At 42.6% G+C, this 27,477-nt stretch overlaps 1 protein-coding gene and 1 long non-coding RNA gene across 5 annotated transcripts in view; one reads left to right on the forward strand and one right to left on the reverse strand.

Annotated features, from left to right (window-relative positions):
* LOC124217193 (uncharacterized) overlaps nucleotides 1-26,352 on the reverse strand; it is a 35,302-nt gene extending 8,950 nt beyond the window's left edge. Inside the window, exons 1-4 of the long non-coding RNA XR_006882800.2 lie at nucleotides 26,229-26,352; nucleotides 25,895-26,138; nucleotides 25,075-25,637; nucleotides 24,818-24,999 (exon numbers count right to left, since the gene is read on the reverse strand). This is a non-coding gene — a long non-coding RNA (uncharacterized lncRNA). The remainder of the gene's footprint in view (nucleotides 1-24,817; nucleotides 25,000-25,074; nucleotides 25,638-25,894; nucleotides 26,139-26,228) is intronic.
* The window catches only part of dachs (unconventional myosin-IXb-like dachs), a 51,761-nt gene that overhangs the window by 17,883 nt on the left and 6,401 nt on the right, over nucleotides 1-27,477 (forward strand). For 3 of the 4 annotated variants that reach the window (XM_046622565.2, XM_069135160.1, XM_046622564.2), the window contains exons 3-13: nucleotides 20,024-20,377; nucleotides 21,551-21,840; nucleotides 24,831-25,002; nucleotides 25,166-25,338; nucleotides 25,431-25,590; nucleotides 25,699-25,815; nucleotides 25,919-26,154; nucleotides 26,241-26,430; nucleotides 26,522-26,799; nucleotides 26,999-27,188; nucleotides 27,293-27,464. In XM_046622565.2, coding sequence (XP_046478521.1) covers nucleotides 20,024-20,377; nucleotides 21,551-21,840; nucleotides 24,831-25,002; nucleotides 25,166-25,338; nucleotides 25,431-25,590; nucleotides 25,699-25,815; nucleotides 25,919-26,154; nucleotides 26,241-26,430; nucleotides 26,522-26,799; nucleotides 26,999-27,188; nucleotides 27,293-27,464 — 2,332 coding nt within the window. Of the gene's footprint in view, nucleotides 1-11,025; nucleotides 11,658-20,023; nucleotides 20,378-21,550; nucleotides 21,841-24,830; nucleotides 25,003-25,165; nucleotides 25,339-25,430; nucleotides 25,591-25,698; nucleotides 25,816-25,918; nucleotides 26,155-26,240; nucleotides 26,431-26,521; nucleotides 26,800-26,998; nucleotides 27,189-27,292; nucleotides 27,465-27,477 lie in introns of those variants that run through there. The other variant, XM_046622566.2, reaches the window with a different exon arrangement.

Genomic DNA, 27,477 nt, shown 5'->3' on the forward strand with positions numbered 1-27,477 from the left:
AAGTTATACTTGGCAATGATTTTGTAGTAAATTTTTTTCATCCGTACAATTTAATCACCGTTCCTACCAGCTAACTACTGTTAATCGATTCTTTCTTATTCGATTGAATAATATTTGTGGAGGGAAGTGTGAAGCGGTCGCAGAGCCTGGTGAGAGGCCTGACAATGAGCCCATTACTCATTAGTACTCCGTAGCGTCTCTAGAGTGCGGGAGTAAAAAGGTGGTCAGAACGAGCTGCCAACTGCATCGGCGCATGGCAGCAGTTCACCAGGTGAAAAACATTCGTCGAAACACGCGTGAACGCATAAATCACTTTTGCACGTATGTACACCTTGCAGCCGCGCCGTCATCCCCCTCTCCTCCCCTCTCACCTCTCTCACTCTCTCTCTTTCTCTCTCTCTTTCTCCATCCGGCGTAAGGACGTGTGCGGTGAGCGTGTCGTTCGCTAGCGGAACGAGGGATGATTCGTGCACAAAAAATAAAAACGTTTTTGTTAAAAAAACAAAAAAAAACAACAAAAAATTAAATAAAATTTATAAAAGATGGTAGGGGCAAAAACGGAAATAAATAAAAAAGGGGAATATATTCAAGAACGGGATCTATACTACATATACATTCTTTTCCTCGAAGGCCAATTATGCATTTGTCAACGCTTTGAGCCCTCGGTTTGAGGATGTTGGTTGATCAATTTGCAATACCTTTTATTAATTATATTATGGGGCAGGTACTCGTACGTACATTGACTGTTCGATGAATTAATATGCCCGTTAGCGGAGAACATTTTTTTTTTTTAAATACGCTCAAGCGAAAAAAAAGAGATAAATAACAAAATCTTGGTTATAGGGTTGATTAGATTTAAATTGCTTTAGAATGATCGTTGAAAATTAGTAGATTCGATTGATTTAGTTTAGGGTGGTTTATTTTAATCAGAAGAATATTTTCTATAAGTTCGCTGAAACATTTTTTTTTATTATCATCTCCACATCGTTGGATGTTTAATTTTATAGCATTGCACCGGTATTAATTATGATTCAGAACTGACGATATTTAATTGACCAGTGAGGAATAAAAAATTGAAAATCTGTTTATTTGGCTTTGTAGTAAATGGTTTTCTGAATAACATCAGTCATCGTCGAGCAAAATTGAACGAATCTGCCCGATTTTTAACAATTTTGAAGTGACTCAAATCAAATCATTGCGTTAGATAAGCCTTTGTTAATAATCTCAGTATGTTATATTCATCTATTTCCAAAGAAATCTTCGTGGCTTACTCCTTGTCAATGCAGGAATGATTCGCGACAAAATTATGCAAAAGAACGGATATTTGACCAACCAACCTCTTCAAATAGTAAACTTCTTCCTGAGTTTTCTGTACATTCAAAACAATGCTTTGGATCACATAATTTCATTCTGTAACATTGTTTAGAAAATGTTGTGGAATGATTACATTACTTTTCGAATATGTCGTGTTGCTAGCCGGTTTTCTCACAATTAGTTATAACTGAAATTACAGGATGCACAAGTGGTTTGGTTCATAAGAAAAATCAGTCATACAGAGAAATAATAAAATCAAGGTACGGAAAGTTGAACTCAAGTTGTACTTGATTTAAAGAATCTCTTACCACTAGAGAGAAATAATAGAACCGCAGGTTCAAACATATGAGAAATTTGGTCATTGTTAATTTAAGAATGGTGCCATTGTCGTTCGATTTTTTACTACCAATTTTTTTTTTTTTTTTTTTAATTTCGTTCGACTACCTCTTTCAATGTACAGTACAGCCTTCTAAGCCAAATCTTTGAATCGTTTTTAAATTTTTCTATTATACAAGACCGTGAGAGAACTTCTTGAATTTATTTCGACTCGCCAAGTTACGTCTGCGATTCCAACGTGAATTCAGTTTATTTCAAGTTATTCGCAAAATTTCGTACACCTGTATTTTTTTTTATCTAATATTTTGATTTTCTTCGACACCTTCACCGTCCCTCTTTCCTCCTCTCACTTCTTCATCCAGCAATTCATCCCGGGGCGCCAAGCCAGCGAAGTAGAATTATGCAATCAGTCCCGGTATTATCTAATTCTCTAATCAGTCTCGAAGAATGAGTAAGAAAATTGCAGAGTTTGAAGCTGTGTATATGTAGCAATTACTCTGCTACTCCCCGCCCTTCTTCTCCTCGCGATTGTTCTCCGCGCTAACAATACCAGTGTAATTAACAATTAGGTATCTACTATGATAATTTTATACCTTGTATAACCAGCGCTGAAATACTGCGCGCCCTGTTTACGAACAAACCTTCGGCACTATTCTTGGACCCTCTTCCCCCGAACCCCTATGTTCCCTGCCGTGGATAACACGGTATCCAACCGCTTTACATACATTTGCATACTGCGAATTTGTGAAGGCTATCTCTGCCTCCTCTCTCTCTCTCTCTCTCTTTCTCTTTTTCTCCCTCTCCTCGCTCTCCACGCTCAAACCTGTCGAAACTCTGCGGATACGTAGGTATATAGACATGTTCGTGTACACGGGTGTAATTACATGTATATGCGTGCACATGTATTTATTCGCAAATGATTGGTCTTTATTTTCACACTCTTCTGCGCGACCGTTTCTCTCTTATTGCGTCAACGTTTTTCGTACGCCACCGAATGGCCGGAGGTTTGGTAGGTATTTGAAAAACGGTTAATTAAGGAAATACGGAAAACGTCGTAGAGAGAATTTGACCCTGATACTGATTGTTTCAATGTTACCATTCATCTCGTTTACTAATTAATGACTGAAAACTCTGGAGAAGACGTTTTGTCTTCTCGAAAAACGTCGGGATGAACAGTTTAAACGTACATCGTATGTCCGATTTAGATGGTTTTTCTCAGCTGATTAGTTAACTTGTACAAACAGCTCGTCTTAAAGGCTGTTCAAGGTATTAATCTTATTCGGTCTCGCTAATTATTACTTTACTGACCATCGTGGTCTCGAATTTTTCATTGAAATATCCGAATACCCATCTTCTAGGTGTCCCATTCATTCTTCATAGCCGAATTTGTATCATTCGATCGCGTATTGCTAATTGAAATTCAACCACAGAAACATGCAATTGAGTTTAAATTTAATTTAAAAAATAACAACATTATAATTGAGAGAATAAAATTAGGGAAAAGGAATACATTTTTTAAATACTCGATCGAATCTGTTCTCCAACTGCAGTGATAAAAAAATATCAAGAAAATGAAAATCCAACCTAGTACAAAAATAAAATTAAAATGATCGGTAACTTTGGATTTGAAATTGATTAGAATACGTATTAGTCGCAAAATTTCTTTTTTTTTCTAGAAACAACGTCAGCACAATGAATGGGAGAATGAAACGACACGTGCCACGTAAATAGCTCGGTATAACTGTAGAGTCTGAGGGGTGTAGGAAAAATGATTTCGGGTAACCGAAGGACGATCAATCATGCAATATGGTAGCGTACCGCTCGCACGTTTTCAAATTACAAACCACCACGCAAACTGGAGGACTATATGTATTTGCATAACAAACGGGGATATATTAAATTATTCATCGAACGGAAAATATAATTTTTGAATTGCGAATTCGCCGCCGCGCTTTGCGTATATTCCCCGCCAAATCTACAATACAAACCGCCGGGTTATGTGGGCTTTGTTGTGTATGCTCGTTTGCCGGTATAATTTCTGCAATTCAGTTCTGTTTTTTCCTCTATCTCTCTCTCTCTCTCTCTCTCTCTCTCTCTCTCTCTCTCTCTCTCTCTCTCTCTCTCTCTCGTCGTCTGCGTGCGAGAAATATGTATTCATCTTTTTTTGCAAAAAGCTTCCGCTTTCCCTTTAACGTTCGTTAAACTTCGAAGCAACTTATTCGCAAAAACTCTGTACGTATATACATATTATAGAAAAACCTCAGTTTATCTTTGCTCTCTTTATTTCACTTTTTCTTAGATAATTTTTTTTCCCTCTGTGTCTGGAAAGTTGAAGCAGAGTTCTACACGAAAAAACAAAATTTTAAGGGTATAAACTTCTTCAAGCTTTAAAAGTAAACCGGCAAAGGAAAATATACCGATTGTTTTTTTTTTTTTTATACCACCAAGCTTCTTTACTTTATTTAAAGTATGTTTTAAACATGCAGCTGAGTCGAAAAAGTGTCGAACGGAGAAAATGATCTCGTGAGAGTTTTACCAGTGAAACTAAAACTGATTTAGTTTAGTTAAAACCGAAACGATATTTCCCTGAGGCAGAAAAGAAAATGACAAAATCACAAACCATGACTGGAAACAATCCACTATCACTAAATTTGAAAATCAATTAAATATTATTCTACGATTCTGAATCGCCAAACGTGTGTCTTGTTTGACAAATTATTCATTTATTGCTCATATTGTTTCCAACTCAATTTGGTATACACCGTCACTGAAACTTTTGTTTTCGCTTCTCACAATCAGACGATGCAAAAAATACATATTAATTTGATTATCACACGGTTTGATAAATAATTTCCCCTGTGTTAATTAACGAACACTTCATAGTCATGAAAATCTGCCAACTCGTACGGGATTCATTTGGAACAAAAAAAAAAAAGAATAGCAACGAATTCACGAAATTGGATAATTAGTAAACCTTCTGCTGGTTGATAATCATGCAATAATATGATTTCCTTCAAGTTGTCGAAATCATTATGTTTTAGTAGTTGAAATTCGCAATTTACCATGTTTTCTCTTATCAAGAAGATGGTACGATATTCCAACAAAATTTGACGAATCTTTTCAACCAGACTGTACGTCAGATAAATCGTTAAAGAAATTGCGAAACTTCTTAAACAACCAACGAGATAAGAAGCGGAAGCATCGGAGCTTTTTTCTTCACTGGTCCAATTATCGACTCGGGAATATTATGGAGCCCAAATACAATCGGAAAATCATTTGCCAGATCAAACTGCCTTAACTCCCCTGAATATCCACAATGAGGAGAGTTTTTTGCGTAGCAAAAACGTTAAATGCTTTGCGAGTTGGGTAAATATATTAACCACCGTCCCCCGAATTTCCCTCTTCCTCAAAACGACGGGGGCAGGGAAGGGAATACTTTCGGTAATTACTTGGGTCGTATTCGACGTATCGGTTCTGAGATAAGGCGGTTTTCTTCCTAACACTTAAGCCAAAGCCGGTGTGGTGTATGGTAACAAACCGGCGCACTAATGCTAAGTTGAAATGCGGCGAGAGGCATTAGCTTATCTTCGCGCACCTTATAGCTGCTTTTTCTTCACGGCGGTAAGATTTCTTCGTATTTCTCCTCCCGGCCCTTCCATAACAGTCGGCACTTTGAAAGGCTGTGTTCGTGTTTTCTGGTAAATATAACAATCGTTTTGTTATTAACTTTCCTCGTTTCTTCTAAATATTCTCATGTATTTCCTTTATTCATTCATTTTAATTTTTGTTTCACTTGATATAATTAAGACGTCGAATTCCAGCTTCATTTCGTAATGCACGTAAAGTTAATCTTGTGAAATTCGATCCGTGTGAGAGTAAAGCATGCGAGACGGAGAAATTTTATTGTTATTGTGTGATTTTATGTAAAAAGTCAATGCCCTGACTAGCTGATGCGGCGTTAGCATTCCTGTACAGATTTTTGTGGTAACCACAATCTGAGCACTCATCTTTCATAGGAAGGATCCCTTCTTCTTCTGATTCTTACTCTTTTCAATTCTTGTGAAAGTTCATGCCGATGCTGGGTGAAAAACCTCTACCGCGACGAATTTGTGACACACGACGTCCCACATTGTGATCGGACAACATTTTTTATCCCCTCATATGACGTAGGTATAACGATGCAGAGCAACCTACTTCCTACTTCGGGGAACCAAAACCCATATTCAATCTTGTCACGAGGTTTTCTGCATTTCGAACGACGTACACGTTCAAAAATTTACCAAAACGGACTACCGTAGTGTAGGAATACGAATACAGTGTTAAATTAAAGCCAAATTATAGTATAGAAAAGTGCACACCGCATTTTTCCAAACGCCAGTCAGCTCTTCGAGTAAAGTTTCGACGCCAAATTACTATTTTCTTATTTCTCACCCGCGCTTTATCAAGTAATTTGAAACTTCAGAACAAGATTTCCAGTAATGTCTTTAAATATCATGAACCCAGACGAGATTTCAAAGGTTCCCACAATATCTCAATATCGTTTTCCAACCGGTCTCAGGTGTCCGACTGTCTGTGCCCTGACCTGGAAGACAACACCGCGAGCTACTGACAACTTTGCGGCCATCGAGTGAGCATTGACGGGTTTTTCACGGACTTGTGTCGTCCAGGTATTCTTGAATAACGCATGATAACAGCGAGACAGGCGAAAGTGGAGAACGGGTATAAGGCAAGTGGATTCGAATCGGGAGGAGCAGAAAATGCCTGGATCAGAAGTGCGGATCCAGAGACGCGACTACCGCCGCACCGATGTCTGAACCGGAATTTGGATTGGGTCCACGGTGAAGCGGTGGATGGCACACCTCGTTACGATTGTCTCTGATCTTGGTTTGTTATCCTCGTTCCTCGGGACCAAGAACAATGCCTACTGTGCACGCTCGGTTGGTTCTTGAGGCGATTCGCACAGTGTCTGGGAGATGCGACCTGCACAGTGGAGGTTCGACCTCGCATCCATCATCATCGGTGGCACTCTAAGCCGCGTGCAGCAGTCTTTCGTTCTATTCAGAGAGCGAGAAATTCCGGGTAGCAAGTCAAAGGCTTGGGCTGGTTCGACGGCTCTTGGATTAATCGAAAAATAAACCCGACCGGCGTGCATGGGGGAAAAAAAGGAACCGGAGAAAACGTTCGCTTCGTTACGAGCGCCGGGTTAACAGGCGTAGTCCATGGTCGATAATCTGATAGAAGGATGTATAAAGGAGGAGGAGGAAACAGTCGGCGGGAGAGAAACGTGATCGACTTCAACACCGCGCTTCGGCAGTGCAGCTGTATGCAGCCTTCTTAACAATCATTTAGCCGCTCTTCGGATGGTCAGATTCGCTGTTCTGCAGCGGGACATAAAGCTGGTGGCTCTCCTCTCCATCAATTGCCTCAGTCCACTGCGCTTTTCTCAATTGACAGTTGGCTGCAACTTCTGCTCCTGGATCCATGTCACCGAGTCGAGTCAAGGGACCGATCGGTAGTCGTCGTTTGCTTTGCCCGGTTGTCACTGTCCACCTCGTAATTGGAATCCGCAGGTTACCAATTGGCTCTTCTTGTCAGTTATCTTAAATCCTGGGTTATGGCCTGCATGCACGCCAAACTATCCAGAAGCTTCCTAAGAACTCTCCTCAGGCCGGGACTCGCCCTTCTGATTTTGCAACTCTAATCAGATCCCAACAACCCGATCAGGATTATGCACGACTCTCGTAATTAGAATCCGAGGTTCCTGCTCCAGGGTCAGTCACATCCACGATTTTTTGTACAATCGGAAACCGGAGGATCAATTCGTCGTCCATTCCTTCCTCGGTCAGACGGTTGTTCTTGTTTCTTCTTCTCAGCGAAGAAACTCTTGGAGCGGTCACCTAAAATTTCATCATTTCACTGACAATGAGTGGGTATGATCTCTTGGGAACTCTGCTGGCTGGATTGTTTTGTCCTCTCCATGATCAGCTCTTCGTCAGTTTTGCAGCCGGTATCTGTTTTAATAAAGGATTCAAGAAGTTGATTAGGGAAAGAGTCTGACAATTCTGCTTCACAGTGAAGACAACCATCAAAAAATTGAGCTCTTGTAGGCAGCTTTTTATTAAATGGGTATGACTTCTTGGAAGCCATCCTGACTGAGTTGTTTCGACCTCTTCGTAACGTTAACCAGTCTTGCAGCAGCCGTCTAATTCTGTAAAAGAATACGGAGATTTGATTGGCGGAGGAATTGATCGGAAAAATGCAAATTAACAGTGAGCCTTTTTCTTGTCAAGTGGTAGTTTTTCTCCCCTGGGAAATCTCCTCGTTAAAGCGATTCGGGCCAGCCCGCTTCCTGAACGATTTGCCTCCAATTCCGTTAGTGGCATCGACTGGTTACGGGAAGTTACAAAGCAGCCAGAAGGAGTACAGCAAAAAGTAGAGTTGGTTCCCGAATCGAGAATCCCGGGTTTCGGCTTACGGCCGTGCGGCCTGGCCTGCCGTTTCCCTCGACCATCCGTCACTCGGTGACACACCACGCCAATGCGTTTTTGCCCAGCAAGGCCCACATTTCTGATGCGCCTCGAGGGGTCCAGGACCCCTCTGCACCGCTAACTCCGCCAAAGCACCGCGCAGAAGCAAACTCTTCCATTTTATCTCACTCAGTCTTTAACTTTTTCAAAGAGACCTTGTTAGCTCCGACTGACGTAGGTACCCTCCTCTCCTTATCCATACTCCTTCTCATCACGGGAATCATCATATCTCCTTGGTCGCCGTACAAAAGTAACGTGCGGACTATGTCAAATGTTTGTTGCAATTGTTCAATACTCGTCCCCGTTTTGTTACTCAAATTAATTGACTACATAAAACGTTGAGTATATCGTGTACTCCTGCAAAAAAAATCTAAGCCACTTTATCTTATAGCTACGATCAAGTTTTCACATCGATTATCTTGTTGCCGATCGTCTTTCAAGCGATCGATCAACTACTCCAATGATAACGAATTGGTACCGATCTATGAGATACAGGATCGCTTGTACCGACCAGATTTCGGAGTTCTGCTGTTTGTCGATACATGGCAAGTACCCAGATGGTACTGGATCGACGGGGAGAGTGAGAGATCGGCCTTCGAGATCGAGGTTCTGCCTTACCGACGTTAAGCGAGGTGAACCCTAGCCTCTGCGAGGGTCCTGGTGTCAGGAGTCGAGGAGCCGCGACCACGAGACAAGAACCTGTTTCGGAACGAGCGGCGACGTCGTTAGGCTGCAGGATAGAATTAGATTCCGACTGGATAACGTGTCTAACGATATAATGGATCGAGCCAGTCCCATAAAAGAATTCTTTTTCTCCATTTGCTTACCCATTTCTTATTCATCTTTTGTTTTCAAACTCGTCATCGCGGGTCGCGCATTCCCTCCTGGTTCACCCGTTTTTCTCGTTTACCATCCGCGCGTCCCATTCAACCGTCGTTCAGATACAGATCGGCCGGATCGAAATTCCTCACCGGTTAGTCGGCGCTCAGGCCCAGCTCGCGCGGATTCTAGCATCGCGCTAACGCGCAGGTGAGCGGGTCCCACGAGGAGCTGGTGCAGGGGGCGTAAAATTCGTCGAGGGACGAGTATAACCGGGGGTCCAGCATGTCGTGTCCCGAGGCGCGCGTCCCGCCTTATAATTTTGATGTAAGGCCTCGCGAGGAATCCAAGATGGCGGTGGCGGCGTCCCTCCGCGTCGTAAACAAAACACGCTCTCTCGGTCTCTCTCATTTTCCATTAACCGTAGACGGTATAAGGTAGAGGAGGGCACCCGCGATCTCGCACCGTTCAACTCGGCTCTCCGCTTGTCCTTGGCGGCTGATCCAGCCCGCAAGGAGACTTATACACACGCTGCGATGCGGGGTCGTCAACCACGCTTTTATATCTGTGGTCCACGAATATCAACTTCATTTGATCCCCCGTTTATTCCTCCCTGCAAAGCCCGTGCCCTCAACCCGTTCATAATCACCCGGCTCGCCCTGTGAGGCTAGAGTTTAAAATTACGGTTCTCGGAAGGAAATTAAGGAATGGCTGGGCTGGGAAGACCTCGGTTGTAGAATTCTCAAAATAGACATGCCAGAACAAAATATCATTCTTTCAAACCACGATGACATTTTGTGTGAAAAATTATTTTTCATGTATAGAATCTGGGATTTCAACTGTAATGTTACATGCACTGAGTTTGGGTCAAGTTACTCATTCGGATGTTGGTAAGAAGTCTCATCCGTGAAAAACAACACGCATTATCAAATTTGAGTTTACTTTGACGTAAAACAAGACGTGAGAGAATCAATCGTTTTCCAGATACTCTGACAATTGTGGTAATCAAATTAACTCATCAACTTGAAACACATAAACGATTAGACTAACGTATCGACAAATTGGCTTCTGATTCATCTCCAATTTTCAATTACAAACTTGAACGAGCGTTCAATGTCTGAATGATTGTACACGTCGAATGCCCAAGTAAACTGAGTATTCGTTTATCCAAAAAGTCAAATTTTTGATGCTAAACAGTCTTACCAAAAATAGCGTAACTGTCCCAACAGCAAAGAAAACTGATCACGTCGTCCCTGTGATAAGAGACATCGACGCGTGGTCAGAGAAGAATAATCCTTGCACTGTCTAAAGTAAGAAGATAAACAAGTCCATCGGTATTTTATTATCGCGTCAAGCTCACAATCGCGACTGTACCGAAGTATAGAAACAAGAATAAAATAAAGAGAGGATGAAAAAAAAAAAAAAATGACAAAATAAATCCCGCATGCGGGTCATAAAATGTGGCCACCGTTGCTCGTACGACGCGTGTATGAGATCCACGAAAACACGTGTGTGTCGATACCGCAAAGTTGGATTATATAATTAGAACCACGTATAAGAAGCAATAATTAATTACACACTTGCTGCCATCGGAGGGGTGTCCTTTACTGCGCGAAGGAAAGGAGGGAAGAGGGGGATATTCTCAACCGATCATCACAGAATCTGACGATGAAACGGCCGATTTCCAGGGTCCTGAAACTATAGTATACCCGGTGCAGCATCTCGATGGCGAGTGGACCGCTTCGGTGAGAGACCTCTCCCTCTTTCTCTTGGTCCCCCCTCCTCCCACCACCATCCATGCCACTGCCCCCAGGGTAGGACCGGCTCTCGGTCACACACAGCGACGCGGCTAAGACCTGTTCCCGCTAACTCCTGCTGTCGTAAGGAAGAGGTGGAACCGGCCCGAGGCTCAGGTGCGCCTCACAACAAAGTTACGACGAACAAGGCGTGGAAGAGATAGGGCACTAGCAGGGCTCCCAGCTCTTCGCAGAGCGGGCAACAATGAAGCCCGGCAGTTGAGCGCGGTCGCTCAAACTTGGTGCTAGGTGTATAAGCAGAGTCTCAGAGTTTTCCGCTTTCGATTTAACCCTCCTCGTCTCAGGGTCATTTTCCCTTTCGCTGGTACTGGTTCGGCAAATTTACAACGTACCATTCGCGGTCGCGAGTTGAACCGGTTTCGTTAAGGTGCCGGCTGATTTCGAGTGATAAGAATTTTGTCTCGCAATCTACAGTGCTCTCACCTTGATTCGAGTGTCAGTCACGAACAAAGCGGTTGACGGATCAAACTGGCTACCAGCATCCTTGGACGGTTTGAGGATGTAAATCGGTTCTGCGACCGGTTGAGGCTTTCGTGGAAAGGTGAAAACTAGCGTTGGCATTGGCTCCGTTGAAGCCGCAGTGTGTTCGCGTAATCGGTTCATCAGTCGTTCGTCGATCGTCATGTGCGAGTGCGGTGGAGAATGTGCCGGCAGTACGGAAGCTGATAATAGGAGAGTGTTTTGAAAGCCCGTGTCACCCGTAAGAGAACATCGACACCTTGTCAACGGTCGGGCGGAGTGCACTGCTCCGATATGGCGACCTTAGGGCTCTCGAAGGTTTTCATATTGGACAAGTATTTCACGGAGCTCCAGAAGTTCTGGGAGACGGAGAAGAAGCTCCAAGGTATTGTATATACGTCGTCGTAAAATCATCTCGCGCGTCGAAACAGCGTGGTCAAAAAACACCTGATCATTACGGGTACCTCGTGCATCACGATATGATTAAATCTGATGTGAAAAGAAAAGACGACTATACCCCAAGATTCTTGCGCATAAGTAATTCTCAACTTCCACCGCGAATCGCGCTTACGCTAAGTACTTCCACTGTGTGTGTGTGTGTGTGTGTGTGTATATGTGTGCATTACATTGATAGAAATCCTATTGTCGTTTCTATCTGTATGGTAAGACCCGTTATACGTGAAAATAAAACCACGACTTACCTATAGCAGCAGCATCTTATACGCTGTACGAGATGCTGATAGGTAAGGATACAGCGCCGTATCCTGGGTGCACATTTACCTCAGCTGTGTCTGTTACTTCTACGTGCATTTCACCCGGCAACCACTGACAGGCACCAACACCACTCGATATGCGGTGTATAAAAGTCACCTACGCTTTCTACTAGACCGCGTAGGTGGTCGTAGACCTCCGTAATATACCTTAACCCACCGCCTCTCGTTTCATTATAATCGTCTATACACGGTGCAGATGCACTTGTGTATCCTCATCTGTTTCGCACTCTCTTATACCGATAGAAATTCAAATCATGATCGTTTTCACTCTCGGTCGGATATAATTTACCGTGATTGTTGAAATTTAGCAGTTGCCAGAATTGATCTCGCATCCCGCATCATGCTTGATTAGCACAATTTTCACTCAAGATTCTGTAACCGGATGTCATCGTTATAATCTTAAAACGAGAGATTCAATTTCTCTCGATATCTCAACGTCACTGTCATACTTGAGACCCTCGACACAAACTGTTCTCTCCTTTTACTTCGAATCATAATTTCGTTTGTATTTTTGTATTTTGAGTTACGAAAATATGAAACAAATTTCGCAAGCTTTTTGACTACGCCGTGAAAGTTTACCTACTTTACTGTTCAGGTATTGAAATGATAACTTAACGTCCATGTACTTTGAAATGGCCAATATTAAAACACAGTTTTCAATACAACTTTGAGTTTGTTCTTGCAGAGTATCCCAAAGGTACTTCGTTGCTTGTGAAATAAACGCTTATAACAACCGTTGATCCGTATATCTTGGTTTCCAATGCATGCCAATAATCTTCCGTACCGGTCTAGCGATGTTCCATTCCGAAGCTGGTTCCCTCTATGGAAAATGATCCCAGACCAGTTTGACGTAAAAAATGATCCTCGCCGAGGAATAAAAAGAGTAAAAATGAAAAAAAGTTAAAAACAATTGAAGCAAGGGGCAGCGCTGGGTGTACACTGCTTATCCCGCGAACACACGTATGTACCTTTATGGAGGTATATAGCTACATACACGATCCTTAGCGTAATATATCAAGTTACACACGGGCGATCAGAGACTGGCTGTGGAGCATTATTTTCGTCCGGTGATGCAGAGGTATATAAGTGTGTAGAGCCAGCCTCTGGACTAACCGTACCCGCCGGTACAAAGACCTGAATGTTGCTGGGGAGCGGAGCCGACCTCGGGGTCTAATCAGATGCAGGTTAATCCTGCGGGGATCTTCTTTATGCTCTTCTCAGAGTAGAGAGGAGAGACGAAGAGAGAAGAGTAGAGGAGAGGAGAGGAGAGCGTGTGTCCGTATACTAGGACTCCGGATCCCGTGTCGTTACACTCACGTGCAGAGCGGAGGCGGCGCGGCGACCAGATCAGCCTTCCTTCCCAGCATCCCTGCAGCGCCGAGGTCCATTCGACTGCGCAGCACCGGGATACGCGATACGAACCCATACACCGATCACCGCCGCAAAAGAAGAAGGGCTGCGGAACCCCCGCTGAAGCGTTTGTGCACCGCAGGATTAAACGCAAATACCGCAAATGCGGTCGTGACTGTAATATGGGAAGTTTGATTTTAGATCAAAAATGTTCCACGTCAACGCCTGATCAACAACGAATGTTCATAGATCGTCCGTTCAACCGGACTTAATAAGTGTTCACTGAGAAAAACTTTATTTGTCATGGTTATCGGAAAATTGTATAATGAGATTCGAGTTCGTTGCAATACCGTTTTCAATATTGTTGGAATTGAAACTGAGAAAATTAACTGCGAAAAAACATTTGATGTGGTTATTGTTATCAAGACTTTATTTGTTTCTTTGGTTTACTAAATTTTTTTTTTATCTCTTTTGTAGTTCAATGGTGATAAGTTACATTTTTTTTTTCTTTTGGATAGTGTTACTTGTGCGTACCGGTGACTATATCCAACAAAAAAAAAAATAAATAAAAAAATAACAACTTATATCAGATTTTCCAGTTACGGTTAAAAAACCCATTTTCCAGTAAGGTAAAAAACTAAAATAGTTGGGGACTCTAGTAAACATGATTAGAAATCCATAATTTACTATAGCCAAAAAATAATGTTATGGGTACAAAGTGATCATCATATTTACAGCTGTAACCGTAAAGTTTAGTATACGTTACTATGCATTTGGATATGATGAATCATATTACATTTCCTTGTAACTGTTGACATGATTTGGCATTGATAATGCAACAAAGTTATATTAAGATGTCAATCAACCGAAAAATTGTGGGCAGATAAACAGACAGACTAATTCTGTCATCATTAAAAAATATTTTATCGAGAACTATAGTCACACCAAATAGTCATTTGTACTATATTTTCTGCGAGATAAATGTTATCGTAACGAAACTCATTTCAATATAATTTCCTAATAACCGTAACGAAATAAAATTTTCCAAGTTCTTTGACGTATGTCGAATGGAGAATTTAATCCGCATTTGATCAAAATCGTAACGATATGATAAAAACAGTTAAATTATTGGGTAATTTCATTCGGAGTTTGAAAATATAAACATTACCGTCCGCAGCGGCGTTAATATCGCCCATAAAATACAATTACAATCCCGGAATGAGATCGCGCTTTTCTGGTAAAGATCTGCCAAGTTTTATCCTGGTAGTAATTTTCAATAGATTTGATTTTTAACCCGATAGAGTATATCGAGTCGGAATTAAACTGCTGATTGGAAAAAGTTCTGGCATAGGTATGCCGTTTCCGTACGTAATAAGCTATTCGATAGATACGATATCTGGTTTTATATGCGCATTATACTATCGGCTCTAATCATTATAGTATTTCCGAACGGCCAGGATCGTGAGCTCGATGTATCAGCCTGACCTTAAGACCGTAAAGAAGTTTGCTGGTACGGGGCTTATCGCATGATTATACATCGCGCAAACGGCTCGAGCCCACGCTTTGTAACAGAACAGTTTCTCAATGCACATAAACCGACAGTGTTATAAATACGAGATGCATAATCAGGGCGCTGTAACACGCTGAAGAATTTTAAGAGGAATGAATTTGTCCATAGAATATATATGGGCCAGTCCACCAATTATCAACAAATAAATAGGACGTCAAAAGATCGATCTGTCTAAAACTTTACCACTTGTAGTGTGTATCAAGATTGAAAAGTTCACCAAGTTCAAACCTGCTCGAACTCAACGTTTGCGATAAACGCCGCATCAAAGTTTATAGTTACGAGTTAAATGAGGTTTAAATCGCGAATTGTTTTCGTGTCGTTATCGGCATAAGAAAATCATGAAAAAACAAGTATCTTGTGTGAAAAAATTCTCACGTTATCGAACATGTCATTCATTTCTGCACAAATTTTCTAAATCGGTCTCGAAATCGAATCTCAACTTTTTCATGAAAAACTCATATGTAAGAAAAATTTTGGTGGCGCATGAAAGAAGCGGGTTTTCGCCGAAAAACGTGTTTTTGAGACCGATTTCTAAAAGTTGTGCAGAAATGAATGACATATTCGGTAACGTGAGAATTTTTTCACACAAGGTACCCGTTTCTTCACATTTTTTTTAATGCTGATAAAGATACGAAGATAATTCGCGACTAAACTTCAATTAGGTCGAAATGATAAACTTTGATGTGGCGTTTCTTGCGAGCGGTGAGTCCGAGAAAGTTTGAACTTGGTGAAATTTTCGAACTTGGTACACGCTACAAGAGGTAAAAATTTCAGACAGACCGATTTTTGTCGTCCCATCCAATTGTTGATAAGTTCAATTCAAAAAAATCTTGCTATTAATCACTTTTTCATTTCAATTTCAACTCTGGCCTGCTTTACCATACAGCGTCTGATGCTTCTACGCTTCTAATATATCAACGGTCCCTGATTCGCCGCAGTCGAATGACGTCACGCTGCCGGCGCAGCAACACCTCCATCGGACGATTCACCTGGTTCTAAATGTCGCGCAATTCTTTAGGTTTAAAATTCGAACTTCTGAATGGAAAGAAACGTAGAAAAAATATACTGTGCAGGGTTAAGAGAGCCATCGTAAGAAGTGGAAGAAGAAGAGAGAAAAAACAGCATTACACAATTGGCTTTCTACTGGCACGACGGTGGTCTTTTTTCTTTTCTTTCCGTTTCTTTTTTTGTTTTGCTTAGTTCAGAGCGCCGTGGTAATTCATTGAGCCAACTCTTCGAGCAAAGCCGAAGCTAATCTCCACAACAATACGATCTGGGGATCACCGAATAGGCCGACGGTTGATTTTAAAATTATGAAAGAACCGTCACAAAGCTTGGCCCTCGAGTGATGCTCAGTCCTCTTTCGAACAGGTGACTCCAGGTACCGGCGTCATTATCCTTTCAACGAATAATAACCCGCGCGTATCTAGGACGCGTTGTACTCAGACCATAATTTGAGCCGAAACAGCATTCAGGAGAAACCGAAAATGTCCATCTTGTCACGGTTGTTCCGTCAGATGAACCCAACTTCTGCAAATAATCAAAGAGTAATGAATTCCGGGTTGATCTCAACGCTATGAAAAAAAAAAAAGAAAAACCTATTTCTACACAGTATACACATTAATTTTCGAAATCCCGTTTCACAGGTTCAAAAAATGTCAAAATATGTTCCATCACGTTTTCCAAAATTTGGAAATTGGTGTGAAAACATTTCTCACCGCGTAGTTGAACAATTGATGACGATTTCGGTTCTCTTTATGCCGATGGTTAAACGATTCCCGGAATTAATTTTGGCCGAGACGTGGATGTTTTTTTTTTTTTGTTTTGCGGCTGAAAATGGTCCGCGATGGTCAAAGTTATCCCGCATCGACTCTAGCGGCCTTTTTAAAAAACCTGTTCCTGGCTCTGGGCCTTCGAGCAGGTCCCCTTCGTGCGGCAAGGGTACCTGCTTGCCTCACATCTTGGGCAGTAGGACCTGCCTGCCTCCTGAACGCCGATACCTGTCCGATGCTTCTTACGCCTCGGCGGCATAAAATAGATCCTGGCCTCTTCTCGACCCAAGCCGCAAGCAGCACTGGATCAAGGTTCTTACATCCCAACCGCGATCTGCCTGGGTAATCGGAGTTGTCATTTCCGACCTTCCGCTGACTGGGCGACACCCTGAAAAGGAGCCCAAAAAAACGAACGAAGGACGTCCAGCTTATCAAAGAGATTCGTCCATCTCGAAATACGTTTTCAATAAAACCTATAGCCATTCACAGAGAAGTCTAAGCGCAGCCTTGATGAATTCAGTTCAATTGATACGCGAAGCAAAAAATACTTCTGGATTTGTTTGATGCAAAAAGATTTTGTTTCGACACGAACCCGTTAAATAAATTACTTGCCGTCAGTTAGATAATTTTATTAAATTTGGTAAAAAATTTCTTTCAAAACGATAGTCTTTTTATTTTTTTTTAGCAGAAGGGGGGGGGGGGGACTTGCAAATCTCACAGCAGATAATCAATTACCATAAAGTGATACAATTTTCCGAAAAAATTATATTATAAAGTGAAATCGGCACCTATCACATATTGTTAAAGACGGCACATTAAGCTCAAGAACTTGAAGCTGTCGCAAAGAAAGTTGCGATTATTCAACAACTACTTGCAATTGTCATTAGACCTGATTGACAGACGTTTTTGATTAAAATTTTCGCATCATTTTTCATAAGGGTCGAGTAGTCTTAAAAATGTTCTACGAAATCGATAATTAAGCCACGCTCGAATTTATTTCCTCACAATTCCTGTGCTTTTCGCACACCTATGTTATACTGATTCAATGCGAAAGATTCATACGTCAACAGCTTTGGAAAATTGGAAATTTCGTTTCTTTCGGCTCTTGAGGATGTATAGGGCGTGCGGTTAGCTCAAAAACGTGTTGTAAGAAACACATGACTGAACAATGTGACTGAACAAGTGTAATTAAGCCGTGTCGTAAAGCTGAATCATGCTTAAAAAGTACCTGTGATTTGTAAAAAAAATGGTTAAACGCTTAACTTCATCTGTCATCACCCTGTTATTAGCAATGTCAGAAAAATTAAAATATTCGATCATTTTCTTGTAGAAAAAATTGATAGCTTACCTCATTCGCATATAAATACAGTACAGATTGTCTAACAAAAAGTGATATTTTTTCTTGAACTCATCGGTTGGTAAAAAAAATTCTACATGTTAAATCATTACAATTTACAGATGATAAACTCGTGATTCAGCGAGGAATACTTTATTGTTACTCAAAACCTAGTTCAAACGATCTATGGAGAATTCTTTTGCGAATGTAGACTCTTCAGTAATAAATAATCCAATATAACGTTATTTCTTCGAAACAGTTAGTGCAATGACATGCTTATACTAAACATTCAATATTTCAAATTTGTTTCTTGTGTGACGAGGACTTTACAGTTATTTTGAAATTTACTATCGATTGGCCCCAGTGACAGTTTGTAAATATTTGTTTCGACAGATTTTTAAGCTAACTGTACGTTCCATACACCCTGAAGACTAGCGCCTCTTAGGCTAATTCCGAAAGGTTTGGGTTTTGCCGTTCCCTGTATAGAAAATTGTTCTATAGGGGGAGATTACACGAGTATTTTCCTACCTGGGTACACTTTGAACGTAGGTAGGGCCTCTTTCGCGAGATGGGTAACAGCTCGGTGTTTATTAGCAAGAGAGCGTGTCTCTCTCCGAGACCAACTGCGTTAATTTTACACTCTAAGGCATTAAAGGCCGGGGGTATTTCAACTGGGGGCTGACTATAATCTTCTAAATTTCTCTCGGCGTACCGGAAAGCGAGAGAGGGAGAGAGAGGGAGATAGGGAGAGAGAGAGAGAGAGGGGGGGGGTGAGTGAGCCTATGTCTACCGCTAAACGTGACCTCCCCTTCCACCCCCGTACATCATGACGGGCACGCTAAATTGCCCCGCTAAAGTAATCACACAGTGTATAATGACAAGTAGTGCCTGGCTGTGTCTGTACATATTACGCATATCGCGAGGGTGTTGCTATTACTTCACGCGGCCCAACCTTGCTGTCAAAAATTGTTGTGTTCAAACCAGACGTACCGATTGCGAACAGCTGTAATTTGAATATTTTCATTACAGCAGTATAAGTATATATCAAAAATAAAAGTGTAGTGTAGTCTTTTACTGACTTTTTTTGGCAGTTTTTTTTTTTTATTACTTCTTCTTCATCACCGAGAATCATAAATTCAACCCTTGAGTACACACCAGGTCTGTCGAACCCTGTCCTCAACTTTCGATTTTACGACCATTGTAGCCAAATTTTTTTTAAATTCTCGCCCAATGTATGAAAAATTTAAAAAATTACAATTTTTTCACCAAATTTCCTTTTTTTCCCAAAAAAACATTTTTCTTACGAATTGTTTTCGGTGATTTAACACATCTGCAGAGGCGTTTGAACTACAGGAATGATTAGTTCTGAAACGGTAGACCGTGAAAAAATCACAGGGTCTCACAGACCCAGAGTTTACTCGCTGATCGAAAAAAATATGTGTCTACTCGAAGGGTTGAGTCTCATTTGGAGTTGCGATTTGAAACATTTGAAATATTTCAAAGCGAAGGTTTGTGGGTCTTTTTTTAAATGTACGAAACTCAATTTACGAGACAAAATTGTAAACAGATTTGCTAGGAAATTTTTATTGCGAAATATTGATCAAGTTTTAAGTCTAATAAACTTTCATAGAAAAACTTCCAATGATTTTGACTGTCAATTCGCAGTATGACAATTCATACACGATGTTAAATATTCTGCAATGCTTGCATCTACTTTATACGATTTATTTCTTTTTTTTCGAGTGTATATAAAATAGAATTCCACCATATTGTCCTTGAATAATTTACTGACAACGGTGTCGAGTGATGTTTTTGTTTCAAGCTTTTTTGCTGATATTTTATACCTTCACAAGCATATGAACTTTCCGCCTATGTAAATTCGGAAATGAGACATTTTTAGAATGAACAAGAAATAAATCGAATTGCAATAAAGGAACAAATCTGTTTCAGATGCGTCTTCGTCGAACGAGGCGGTGCACCTGCAGCAGCGTCTGAGGAGTTTAAGCACCGAGCTTGTAACCCTCAGAAACCGACTCCACGTTGGGCAGCCCCAAAACTCGGGCAAAAGTTCTGAAAAAGGACACGGGGCCCCGGCGGTTCCTCCGAGGACGACTTTGCCCCCGCCACCGACGGCCGCATCCCACGGGACAAGCTACCCTCTGACCGGGACGAGCATAGCGCACCCCCGCAACGCTCATTCGGCGAATAATAATAACAACAACAGCAGCACCAACAACAACAATAACAGCGCTAACAATAACAACACCCTCGGTCGGAACTCCGCAGCGAATAATGTCATTTCCGGTTTGTGAAGATTTATTTTATTACCGATTGCTTTACAATTTACATTCCGGGGATAAATTCTTTTCCACAGCTATGGGCTCTGGATAATTCGCTTTGACGGTAAGCGGATACTGGAATTAACACGCTTCGCGATTCCGTCGATTCTGTAATCAAATCCCTCGAGCACGCGTTATTCGATAAAAATGTATCGTGAAAAATTTAGGCATTTAACGAGTTCAATTGTGAGATAGAAGTTATATCAATAAGAACGTGAAATCCATGAAGTATTGTTTCAAAGATTGAGACTATATGCAAGATCTCAAAGTTTTTTGAAGAAATAAAAAAAATTACAAACGTACATAAGTTATTTTCTTTTTCTTTATATTTATAATGACTGAATCGTATTGCTTGATTATAATTTTCATACATCTGGGCTTATTTCATTTTTGGATAGATTCTCTGATGATTGGCTGGAAGGAGTTTCCAAAAACCTTATTATACCTTCGATAAATCCATAAATGGATTGATCATGACTTACTGCGATTTTGCATAATTCCAGAAAAATTGCAGGTAAATTGATTTGAAACAGAAAAAAACTGAGCTGATAATAATTGATAGAAATCGGCTGAAGCGGTGAACTTTTCAAAGATCATATAATTATTAGTAATAAAATAATTTACGTAATTGCTGTGTAATCATTGGTAATTGGGCTTCGTTAGTTGTAAGAGAAATCATAGAGGGGCTGATAATTTGGCTCTTTCTCCCTCTCTTTCTCTCTCTCGTAAGTCGCAAGGGTGGACAGAAATAAGTCGAGAGAAAAAAACAAAAACGAATTGGAGTACCAACAGCCATGGCCCCCGGCAAATCGACGTTGTCGGAACCCTCACAGTTATCGAGAAGACTTTGTTTATTGAATTTGATCTCGGAGGGTGTCGGTGAGAGTTGCCGAGCGATTGACTCGGCCTTGATTACCTGTCAGTTAAATGCGTACTATCGTCGAAGAGCCGTCAGCCCCGGACCCTTAGTCACCGAGTAGTCGAGCATACCTCGATAAGGTTATCAGCCCTCGCGGTAAGTTTGGCCGATTTTTCTTGCGGGAGAGACAGGGCTCAGCTGATAGGCAGGATAGTAGTGGAGGATGACGAGGGATGCCAGAGCGAGAAGTAAAACGTGCTAATCTATTTGTCCCCACAGATCCTGACTCACCGAAGAAACGTCACCTGGTCCTGGACGATGGGATAGTGTCCTGCGTGACGGCGCTGGGCTCCCTGCCGCCGCCTCCGATAGCAAGTATAATCTCGGATGCGAGGAACGTCAAGACGTCGTTGCACCACAGGTGCCTCGTCAAGACGCTGACGACGCCGACCTCCGTATCGACGAACTCCTGCACGAGCCTAGACGACCTGATTCACCTTTCAGGACCGCTGACGGAAGACGCGGTACTAAAGTGTCTTCAAGCGAGGTTCTGCGCCGAACAGTATCACGTGAGTCTTACCCCGTCAAAATTTGACACTAACAATTTTTCTCTCGGCCAAGGTCGACCAACGGTCGCTGACGACCATCTTCGAGGTGATGGTCCCGCTTCGAACTCCCTGCTAATTACCGCTGTTTCAATATCGCGGTCTCCAATTTCCCAGATTTTTTTCTCATCGGTACTCCCGTCGATGAGGAGTCGGATATCGCATGAAACATTGATCATTGGTAACGGGGTGCTGGACTGACAGTAACGGTTTGTTCGTACTTTGCGTTTCGTGATTCGACAGTTCGACCGGCAATTGCGGACAAGTTAAACGTGGCGAAAGGAGATCATTGCCCTGTTCATGGACTGTGCGCGAATATTCGATATTTTGGAAACAAGATGGGACGATTTGGTGTTTACCAGGTATACACGGTACGCTGATGATAAATCCGAGGGTACATGTTGAGACCGGGTATATATATGTATATATATCTGCTCGCTCAGTTCTCGGTGAACGGTGGAGACTCAGGTTAGTGGCGCCCGAGGCAGTTCCATGCCTCTCCGTAGGAATGCAAACAGACAAAATCAACGTGTTCCAGGCGGTCTCTCTCGTCCGCATGCAAGGAAACACCGACAACAGCTACATCACGGCTGATATTCGATTGCGCTATCCGCCCTTATAACAGCGAGCAAACAGCTCCTACTCGGCTGAGTTCTACCGTCCCTACACATCCACTCCCCAAAGTGCCCTCCCATTCCAATGTCAACCCCTCCAGGATCTCAGTGTACATCCAAATTTCGACTATCGGTTGTAATCTGTTCTTGCTCAAATAATCAACCCACCCTCAAGCAAGACCTTTGTCCACGATGAATATATTCCCATGGTTTCATGTCGTCTAAGTCTCGGCCGAGGACAAATCTTCACCGAGTAAATTACGAGGCTAGACGTTCATCGAGCATTCATCCTATTGCGAGGCTTTCGGTGAAACGGTGACTCTTGCCTGGCCATTAACAAGGTATTTCAAGAGTTTAATTATTTGGAAAGAGTTCGGAATGATAAAGTTAGCTTCTCCGTCAAAAATCCCGCGAATAAGTGTAACGACCAGTAACGTCATTATCTACAACCAGTGTTTGGCAATCAGTGCGTAATCTACTCGGGACGAAACAGCGCAACGTCCTCTGAAGACATTCCTTACAATTCGGTGGCACATGGTAGGCAAAGTCAGGTAGGCGGTCCACCGCGTGACCGCGAGCTTTCCATCTAGCATCCCCATTCTCCATACACCGTTAAACATTAATCTTAATTCCAAATCAACAGTTACAGCTGGTCCGCAGTTGCATCGCGAGCTGACTGGACAGCTTGTTTATGTTAATGCAAACTCCCCTCGCTTCTGCTATATAGCATGCTAGACGCCAAACCTGCATGAGCGTATATATCTTTCCATTACCGGAATGGTACATAGATTACAGATACGTTACACGATTACTCGGACGTAATTCCTTACGGTTTAACCGAAGTACACCGACATTCCGTTGGATGGGGCGTGTCGGGGACAGTTTTTGCATGTGTTAAAAAGAGAGAAATTCTTGATATACCTTCCAACGATGTTTACGTCTATTTTTCACCGGCGTTTGAAAGTGCCTTGTGTCTGATATTGTGAAAAGAGGTGTTCGGTACCGTCTAATTATAAATACTTTCATGGTTCCCTGACTTGTTTCATGTCTTCATGTTTTCACTGCATGTAACCGGAGCGTGCATCTAGTGGGAAAACCGAATACCGAATAACGATAAATAATAACAACAATAATAATAAGGACGGCAATAATGATGGGGAATACGCAGGTGCGTGTAATGTATTTACCGCGTGTCAGGCAAATGTTTCCCGAAGGCTAGGGCTGCGCAAGACGTGGGATCAGTTCTGGTCCCTTCCTTCCTTCCTTCTTTCTTTCCTCCATTCTTTCGCTCTCTTTTTATCGTTCCCCCCTCTTTTTTCGTCCTTGTTTATTTTACTTTTTTCTCACTCTCTTTCTCTCTCTCTCTCTCTCTCTCTCCACCTCTCTCCTTTTCTCTCGTTCGCTCGCTTTCTCTGTACACTAGCCACGACGTGGAGATATACCCCTGCGAGAGAGACGCGGGACATCACAAAGCCGCCGCCAACCGGCTACGAGAGCGCCGTCCACCTCGACTCGCTTTATTTTATACTCACTTCAATCTTTAATGGCCGAGTGAACGCGGTAAATGAACCTCAAACCACGCAAACAGGGCGAACCTAACTTCTCCTTATGGCCACTTTTCACTTGTCCAAGCTATACTTTCGAAATGTATATTAACATTAAGATGATCATATTTACTCACGAAGCTAAAGTAATCGACGATGCATATTAATACTCAAAATGGAAACATCCAGGCTTTCGAGTAGACAAGTTTTCAAATTTGATGTAATTCGTTTAACGATTCCGAAGTTGAAGTACACTTTGGTGTCTCTTGGGGACATTGGAAACTGAAATTCCTGAATGCTAGACTCTAAATGCCGATGTACTGGATTTGGAGATTTGATTAGGTATGCTATATCAAAATACTTGGAATTTAAACTAGAGTCGTTTATTTATAGTAAATCTCCTGACGGTGCACGCAGCAAAAAAATACATAATACTCGATAACTCCGAAAGCATGAGAGGAAAGCTGTATAACATAAACCAATCGAATTTGGTAAACTATCGAAACAACGCCAGTACCGCTAGTCTAAGGACTCTGAGGTATAGAATTGTCATTTTCCAATAACCATGATGAATCTTGATGTCATCTTTATTTTCATGGTTTGACTGAATTAAACGTAACGATAAACGCTGAATAATTTTCGTGAGAATATACAAAGTTGTTAAACTTCATTAAGATCGCGTGCAAACAGCACATACCATTCGATAATTGTTTTGAGAATAAATGATGTACTGGATGGAATCTCTTCACGTTTTCACAGCACAAATATGTAATATTTACTCACCGAAAAATTTCAGACAAATGTGGGCCCCATCCTCGTGTCGATTAACCCATACCATGACGTCGGAAATCCGTTGACGTTGACGAGCACCAGAACTATACCTCTGGCACCGCAGCTCAACAGGGTTGTTCAAGAGGCTGTTAGGCAGCAATCAGAGACGGGTTATCCGCAGGCAATAATTCTGTCTGGTAAGTAGAACTAGAAAACTTCACAAGTGAAAAACATAACAAAAGAGAGAGAGAGAAAGAGAAAACAGTCACCAGAGTCGTTAAAAGAGGAGCAAAAACAAACAGCGTTTGCACCGTGTGATGACCATGCAACGATCGGGTGGCTGGTAATTCGTGATTGCAGGAACGAGTGGCTCGGGCAAAACCTACGCATCGATGCTCCTCCTGAGACAGCTTTTTGACGTAGCTGGTGGCGGGCCAGAAACAGATGCGTTCAAGCACTTGGCAGCAGCCTTTACAGTCCTGAGGTCACTCGGATCAGCAAAGACGGCAACGAATTCCGAGAGCTCAAGAATAGTGAGTAAGAGTGTGAAATTTGATGGTAAAAAAATACAGAATTAACAGTGCAACTACAAGTTCGCCGGTACATTTTGTGTGCAATTTTCAAGGGCCACTTCATCGAAGTTCAAGTGACGGACGGCGCCTTGTACCGGACGAAAATCCACTGCTACTTCCTAGATCAAACCAGGGTGATAAGGCCGCTACCGGACGAGAAGAACTATCACATATTCTACCAGATGCTCGCTGGACTAACCCACGAAGAGAGAGGTATGGTATGAAAAATGAATCTCCACGATTCACTGTCGTCATCTTAACTGAAATTGAATCAAAGTCGTCATACGAAAGTGGCAATGACATGGTCGATTCCCTTTCCAGCAAAGCTGAACCTCGAGGGTTACAACCTCAATAATTTAAGGTATCTGCAACACGGTGACACGAGGCAGGAAGAGACTGAGGATGCGGTTAGGTTCCATTCGTGGAAAGCTTGCTTGGGTGAGTAGAAAACTATCTCAGCTACTCTGGCTAACAACTATTGGAATGATTCGACAAGTGTGTTGAAATATGTCCTTACCGACACTTTGATCAAAATCTTCAGGAGTCCTTGGAATACCATTTCTGGACGTGGTCAGGGTCCTGGCCGCAGTCTTGATACTTGGTAACGTCGGGTTCACGGACGGACCTGGTGTCGAGGTCAGCGTGGTCGGAGAGAGCGAGCTAGGCGCAGTGGCGGCTTTGCTGGGAGTTCCGCCGCCAGCTTTGCTGAGGGGTTTGACTTCCAGAACGCACAACGCCAGAGGACAGCTGGTGAAATCTGTCTGCGATGCAAATATGGTGAGTGTATTGTGCGGTAAAAAATGCTCCGACACCCCTCCACTCCGACATATTCCAGCGTTACCCAAACTCACCATTTCTCGCAGTCCAACATGACCAGAGACTCCCTCGCCAAGGCTTTGTACTGTCGGACAGTGGCGACCATCGTCAGAAGGGCGAACAGCCTCAAGAGATTGGGATCCACCCTCGGCACCCTCTCTTCGGACTCCAATGAGTCCGTTCACAATCAGGCCGAGGTAACCAGTCAGCACGCCTCCACCATCGGCAGTTCAGCAGGTGTGTGCGTGTGGTTGATTCGTCTTTCGTATTTTCTGCTGCGATTTTTACTATCTTCCATTACTATTTCATTTGATTTTTTTCACCTTAGGTGGAACCGGCTCGAGAAGTATGGCGGCGTTAAACAACGCGGTAAGACATGCGACGGACGGTTTTATCGGTATCCTAGACATGTTCGGGTTCGAAGACCCAAAGCCGAGCCAGCTTGAGCATCTATGTATAAATCTGTGCGCGGAAACGATGCAGCATTTTTATAACACCCACATATTCAAAAGTTCGATCGAGAGCTGCAGGGACGAGGGGATACACTGCGACGTGGAGGTAGATTACGTTGACAACGTGCCTTGCATCGATCTCATCTCATCACTGGTAAGAATCGTTTGATTAAGCCTCTCTCTGCGTATCTATATATAAGGTACTACCATTCAAATATCCGTGAGGACGTTAATCACGCGCGTCTCGCAGCGTGGTTATAGATACTCGATAGTCGAAAATTTGAACTCGAACCCGAAACTCCCCAGCTCTCCTTAAAGCTGACCCGATACCTAATTCGTCCACGTTGATGCAGCGCACGGGTCTATTGAGTATGCTCGACGTCGAATGCTCGATAAGAGGAACAGCTGAGAGCTACGTGTCCAAGGTTAAGGTTCAGCACAAACAGAACCCCAGGCTTTTCGAGTCCAGGATGGTCGACTGCAGGTCATTTGGTATTCAGCACTTCGCTGGGAGGGTTGCTTACGACGCCTCCGACTTTCTCGGTGCGTATTCTGCCCCCTCCCCCCCCCCCCCCGGTCCTCTCGTCGTCCTTCCGAAATCCCTTTCTCCCACCCTTCATAACCACTGACTCATCGAATACTTCCAGACACGAACAAGGACGTGGTGCCCGACGATCTTGTCGCCGTATTCTACAAGCACACCTGCAGCTTTGGATTCGCGACGCACCTCTTTGGTAGCGAATTGAAAGCCCTCTATGCCAACGACACGGTTCCCCGTGGAGTAAGCTTCCGGATATCACCAACGTCACACACGGACCTGTGAGTTTTCCTA

Source organism: Neodiprion pinetum, chromosome 4, assembly GCF_021155775.2.
Source record: "Neodiprion pinetum isolate iyNeoPine1 chromosome 4, iyNeoPine1.2, whole genome shotgun sequence".
NCBI classification, from domain to species: domain Eukaryota; kingdom Metazoa; phylum Arthropoda; class Insecta; order Hymenoptera; family Diprionidae; genus Neodiprion; species Neodiprion pinetum.